A 6,436-nucleotide genomic window follows, 5' to 3' on the forward strand; every position below is an offset into this window, starting at 1 on the left:
AGCAGCACTACAAAGGAAGCAATTCACATCAGCAAGGAAACCTCCAAACTGCAACTGCAGAGCTGCCCTGGCCACAGCACAGGGTGTCTGCAGGGGAAGCCACTCTCCAGGCAAGCAGCCACAGCTGCAAAGACATTTATTCCTGAGGGTTGCCAGCTAATCCCTGGTGGATACAGAGAGGGGCAGATGCAGTTCTGGGGTACAGTGGGGTGGTTCTGCAAAAGCAGCAAGAGCACACGAGGTAAAGCCAGGAGGGACAGCCAGCCCCAAAACTGGCCTGCTGGGTTTCACCACAGGGTAACAGCTAAGAAAACGTCAAGGAAAAGAGCTACAACAATTAAAGCCCTTCTGGCACATCCACCAGGACAGGAGCAACTGCTACAAACCCTAAAGAGACATCACTGCCAGGACTGCAGAAATCAAGGACAAATCCAGTTACAGCAGTTAAACCACCCTTTGTGCTCTGCTGGTTACAGACCCTGTCGGTTTTGGTTGATTTTAGATCATTATTTGCCGTTATGATCATCTCAAAGCTGCTATTTCTGGCATTCGTGGAATCACAGGATGGTTTGGGCTGGCAGGGATGTTAAAGCTCATCTTGTTCCACCCCCTGCCACGGGCAGGGACACCTTCCACCAGCCCAGGTGGCTCCAAGCCCCAGCCAACCCAACACTTCCAGGGATCCAGGGGCAGCCACAGCTTCCCTGGGCAACCCTCACAGGGAACAGTTCCTTCCCAATATCCCATCTAACCCTGCCCTCTGGCAGAGGGAAGCCATTCCCCCTTGTCCTGCCACTCCAGGCCCTTGGAAATAGTCTCTCTGCACCTTTCTTGGAGGTTCCCTTCAGGCACTGCCAATTCCTTTGTTGCTATTGTGTTCACTTTTAAAAAAAAAAACAATATTCCTATCAAGCTGAGCTCTTTCAAAACTCAAAACTGGCCATCTTTTTAATAGCTTTTGGCAGAGTTATTAAACTGGAGAGCTCCATTCTTGGAGGAGGATGACTCTGCAGTGCCAGATTAATAACAACTTGAGTGCCTTGATTTATCAGGAAAGCATCAACTCTTACAGGGTAAACACATTTTGCACTGGAGTGCTCACTGCTTCAACACAGTATTCCACATTTTTTCTTCTCTCCTCTGATGTAAACATGGACAAAGACTGGAGATAAAAATGACACTTATTAATGTAGCTCAACGGACTGATATTCAAGCGTGGAAGGCACCAAGCCATCAGGGACAGGTTTTTTTTCCTCTGCAGAATTTTTCTCCTGGGAGAGCGATCCAGTGAAGGTCTCAACACTTCTGCCTGGCTTTTATTACTTGAACCTGCTTTTTTTCTTTATAACCATAAAGGCAAACGGGGGGATTGGGGATTAAAGACTGAGAAGCACCTAATTTTGAGAGACTGAAGAAGTGGCAGCGTTTTATTGAGCACTGAACTTCTCTTTTCAATTAAAATTCCCCACAGACCCACTCGATTCAGCTGGATTTGGCATATTTTAGCTTAGGGAAGTGTGAGAGGGATCTGTTGTTCCAACCTGGCCTGCTTAAACTGCCTGACTTTGAACACTTCATTCAGCACGAGGGTTTGCATCAGACACTCGTGGTCAGGCAGCCTAAGGTGTGCATTTCCAGCTCTATAAATACCTTGCATTAAACATCCACGTGCTCTCTGAGGAGGGGATGTGGCAGGTTAATTCCCCTGGAAGGCAAATTCACCCTTGCAACTGCGAGCAGGACGCTGGGACAAGCACTGGGAGCTTCCAAATTCACTGCAGGTCTTCTGCTTATTTTATGATCAGCTTTTGGACATCCCTTGCGTTTGACATCACCTGCCCCACCCAACGGCCAGAAGAGAACCCACTTCAATGCTTTTTTCACGCAGTGATATTCAGGAGCACAGGCTAATCCCCTGCCTGCTGCTTTTGCGCAGGAGCTCTAGGGCAGGGCTTTGGATCAGGCAAAGCACAGGGACACTAAATCACAGAATATATACAGCTGGAAGGGATCCATCCTATAATCAAGTTAAAATTCTGGCCCTGCACAGACAGCCCAACAATCCCACCCTGTCCCTGAGAGCTTTGTCCAAACCCTCTTGGAGCTCTGGCAGCCTTGGGGCTGTGCCCACTGCCCTGGGGAGCCTGTTCAGTGCCAACCACCCTCTGGGGGAAGAACCTTTCCCTGAGATCCAACCTGACCCTGCCCTGACACAGCTCCAGCCATTCCCTTGGATCCTGGTTCGCAGCTGCCCTCACAACGGCGTGAGCTGTGCTCCTTCTAAACAAACAGAACAACCAACTGAGTTCAGATCATCATTTCACCCAATTCCTGGGCTTTTCACACACAAAAAGGGCTCCAGTTGATTGTGCAGACAAACACAAACGGGGTATTGTTTAGCTTCTTAGGGAACAGTTGGACTGAACTTCTACCTCTCGCTCAAGCAGCTCACACTGCACGGTACCTATTTCAGTTTCCGAAACCCAAATCAGAAGATCACAAGAAGCTTCACTTCACTTGGAAGTAAACCAACACCTGTCCTCCTCCAAAAGCTGTCAGGGGCACTCAGCTTTCTAAAGGCTTTACTTACTTGTACTTTAGAAGCAGCCACTGAACAAACCACAGTCCTACAAGGATCATGCCGTTGATTTCACAAATAGAAAAAGCCCATTGCACCCGATCAAAGCGATCAAAAAATGCATCTGGGAGGGGAGGCTGCACCTCCTTGGGAGGCACTCGTTCGTGAACGACTGAGATAGTCACTGTGGTGAAGACAAAACAAGAAAGTGCATAAATAAAAGCCAGGAAAGTCTTGCCCCACTCCATGGGGTACTGCGAGCGCTCCGGCTCTGGCATGGGGATCTTGATCATCTCCTTCTTGAACCCGTTTGGCACCCCGTTGAGCTTGGCCTTGCTGCCGAAGCCGTTCTCGCCGCCGCCGCCGCCGCGGACGTGCCCGTTGGCGTGGCCATTTTTGTGAGCCTCCATGTGGTGAGCCATTTTCAGAGTCTCAATCATGTGCAAGAGCCGCTGGCCGCTGTCGGAAGACACCCGGGAGAGAGGCGTCCTCTTGAAGTCCTCCTCCGTCAGGTTGATGAGGTCGCGCCCGGTGAAGCTCCTCAGGGGCTCGCAGTACTCGGGCACCGCATTCTCCGTCAGCCAGCTGGTCACCTCCTCGGGCGACCACAGCACCACCTCTTTCATCTCGCCAGGCAGCCGGGGCGCCGTCTGGCATGGATCTCAAACGGGGCAGCCCTCCCCGCCGCTCCGGCGCGCTGGGAAGCTCCTCCTCGGCTTCATGGTGTCCCGGGAAGCGGTGTGGCCCGAGGCGGGTGCCCGTCTCCAACCCGCCGGCAGGAGCATCCGGGCACCGGGGCACAGCATAGGAGTCGTTTCACTTCATATTCGCGTTGGCATTCTTCTTCCTGGGGAGGAGAGACACCCAAAACCGCTCGTTAGGACAGCAGTTCAGCAACAAACAAAAATTTCTGCAGAAGAACATCCAAGATTCTGCATGGGAAAAGACCAACTCGTTTGAGTTCCAGCCTTGGACACACAGCACTGTCCTTCCCAGGCTTGCTGCTGATTCCTTAAGAGCTTTAACACCACTTTGCAGCTGTGGGAAGAAACCTGCCTGCCCTGTAGTTGTTGTATTTCCCACTGCTATGGTCCATCACCAGCACCCAAACTCCTCTTACAATCCTCATACTCGTGGATTTAAGGATCTACAGAGGGAATGCTCAGAAGCCTTTTCTCCCCCTCACAGATTGGTACCTCGATGCAATGTTTCGCACTAGTGATTGAATACGAAGCCTGGTTTTTGTTCTGCAAGGTAAAACCCACAGAATCCCAGAATGGTTTGGGCTGGAGAGGACCTTACAGACCATCTCATTTTCCCACCCACTGCCATGGGCAGGGACACCTTCCACTAGACTAGGTTTGCTCCAAGCCCCGTCCAACCTGGCCTTGAATGCTTCCAGGTGCCATATCTGATGTGCCAGGTCACCAATACCCAAAAAAGGATGCAAGGATCTACTCTCTCTGCCAAAACACCAGCAGGAAAATCCCATGTCCAAACAGATTAGCCTAAAAATAAAGCATTTAGGTTTGCAGGTGTTTAGCAGCTCTTTGAGGTAAATTTTACTGTTTCCATGGTATACTGCTACAAAGAAAAGAATTGTTTTCTATCAGCTAAAAAAAGGAACCAAATGTTACTTCCCGAATTTTTGAGGCACAAGCAGCAAAATCCCAGATCTAAGGTATTTATTCAGCCAACCAACAAAAACCAACCAACAAAAACTGGTCCTCCCCAGAGCAAAGAGAAGAAACCAGTGAACCCCCTGTCTCCAACCTGCCATCCCATGGACTACATGTGAGAAAGAAACTAACAGCATGGGGGAAAAAAAAAACAAAACAAACAAAGTATTTTGAAAAGTCACATCAAGCCTTTATCAGCTTCAAGAATATTTTTAGCCTCTTGCAGGCTACCAAGTGCTTGTGTTTGACTGCAGGGAGCAAAGCTGTGACTGAGAAAAACCAAAATAATTTACCCTACTGACAAGATTGGAGGTAAAGTGGTTCAGAAGAGATACAGAGCTTTACCCCTGCACAAACATGACCACAACTGCACACCAATGTATTTTCTGACCTGTTCCCTCCTAAACTCAGCAGGAAACGCAGGGTGCAGTTTTCCATCTGTTTTTCCCTAGAATCAACCACGATGGTTGAGAAAATAAAGAGCTTTAGAGGAAGGACTGGTAGTACTTTGAACAGGGCACCTCTCCCTGGCCTGGACATGTTTAAATCCACAAAGCAAACAAGGGATGGAGATGACTCTTGCACCTTGTGAATATCTGTGTTGTTTTAAAACAGAAGATATAGCTCTATTTATTTCCCTCAGTACCAAGGAAGGCTTTCAGCCACAGATTGCTTCATTATTCAGGTTGTGTTTAGCAAATCAGTATTTAGTTACAGAGCTCTGAACATGGAAACAGGGCTGAATTATGCATGGTAACCCACATTAGAAGCTCCTACAAGGCTGGCACTGAAGGAGAGCAGCTCAGCTCTCCACCTGCCCATCTCCGTGTGCTCGCCGTACTCGTGGTGTCCCAGGGCACCAAAATTCCCAACTAAAAGACTTCTCCATGGGCTTCTTCTTTCCAAGGATGACGCCTTACAAAATGCTGTTAAAGCCCAAGTTATTTATTTTTTTTTAATGCTGTTACAGCACCTGGGCTGCTGGTCTGGCAGCAGGGCCTCAGCTTCCTGCGCTGTTCCACGGCGACAGAGCTGCCTCTCCAAGTTCTGTGGTGCAAATCCAGCGTGGCTTTGGGGCTGTCACGGCACCACGAGGGGGAGCAATATCAAACTTTTTCAGTTCTAATCGCTGGAGTGAAACTGAATCCCAGTTTCCAGGCAAACCCCGAACCATTATCCTCCCAACACACCGGCCTTCTGTCCACTCCCTGACAACATTCTTAAGGACTCACAATCCCGAAAGATACAGGGCCAAGGGTTGCATTCATCACTGTTTAGGAGCCTGTAGCCAACCTTCAAATTACATCTCAACAGCCAGGAAAGGTTTAGACTGGATAACAGGAAAAATTTCTTCCCTGAAAGGCTTGTCCAGCCCTGGTGGCATTAAAAGACGTGTTGATGTGGCACGTGGGGACTGTGCTTTAAACTCCCCCCCAGCGATGTTATTTAAGGTACCAAACAGGAGAATAAAGACTGCTTGACTGCAATTTCTGTAACTTTGCGGATTATGAAACATAAATCTACCTCCTAAAAGTCTTAGCTGGTTTTAAAAACAAGAAATCCCACGTCGCAAACAGAGGCACAGATATCCAGACCACCTCGTCCTGGATGGACGAGCAAAGAGGATGGTGTGGGGTTCACCAGGGAGCTGCTGAGCAGAAAAGTTCAGTCCTCGTGGCTGACATTTCTGGGAGCAAGTGCAGGTGCAATCCCAGCCCGCTGCTCTCACACCACCAGCGTGTAAATCACTATCAAGCACCTCCTGTAAAGGCAGAGTAACTGATACTCACGGGAGGAAGGCTCAGAGGAAACACAATACTCTGCTAAGGACACAGGCCATGGAGTTGGTTTCATTGAGAGTTAAAATGAGGAAAACCAAGTGGAATTTCTAACATCACCTACCCTTCAAACCCCTGTTTCACAGCCTGTCTAAGGGAAGAGGAATAGGTAAAAAAGCTTCTTTACTAACACCTTCCAGCTTGTCACATTAAAAATGCCTCGTTCCCTGTGGTGTATCTGTGAAAGCTTCGTCAGGTAAGCTTTGCAGAAACTGTACAGGAGAGTAACAACCCTCACTGACCCCCTTTTTCCCACAAAAGGTCTCATCCTCTCCAAAAAAGGTGGGAACCAGCATCAGCTGCTGCCAGGCCACGTCCATGGGCTCAGCTCCATCCCACGA

At 49.0% G+C, this 6,436-nt stretch overlaps 1 protein-coding gene across 1 annotated transcript in view; it reads right to left on the minus strand.

The window, feature by feature from the left end:
* SGMS1 (sphingomyelin synthase 1) overlaps positions 1 to 3,425 on the minus strand; it is an 8,026-nt gene extending 4,601 nt beyond the window's left edge. Inside the window, exon 1 of the mRNA XM_027909953.1 lies at positions 2,591 to 3,425. Coding sequence (XP_027765754.1) covers positions 2,591 to 3,204 — 614 coding nt within the window. The 5' untranslated portion in view covers positions 3,205 to 3,425. The remainder of the gene's footprint in view (positions 1 to 2,590) is intronic.
* Positions 3,426 to 6,436: the final 3,011 nt, after the last annotated feature.

Source organism: Empidonax traillii, unplaced genomic scaffold, assembly GCF_003031625.1.
Source record: "Empidonax traillii isolate 1590-97213 ecotype Southwest subspecies unplaced genomic scaffold, ASM303162v1 scaffold2542:size25299, whole genome shotgun sequence".
Taxonomy (NCBI): Eukaryota; Metazoa; Chordata; class Aves; order Passeriformes; family Tyrannidae; genus Empidonax; species Empidonax traillii.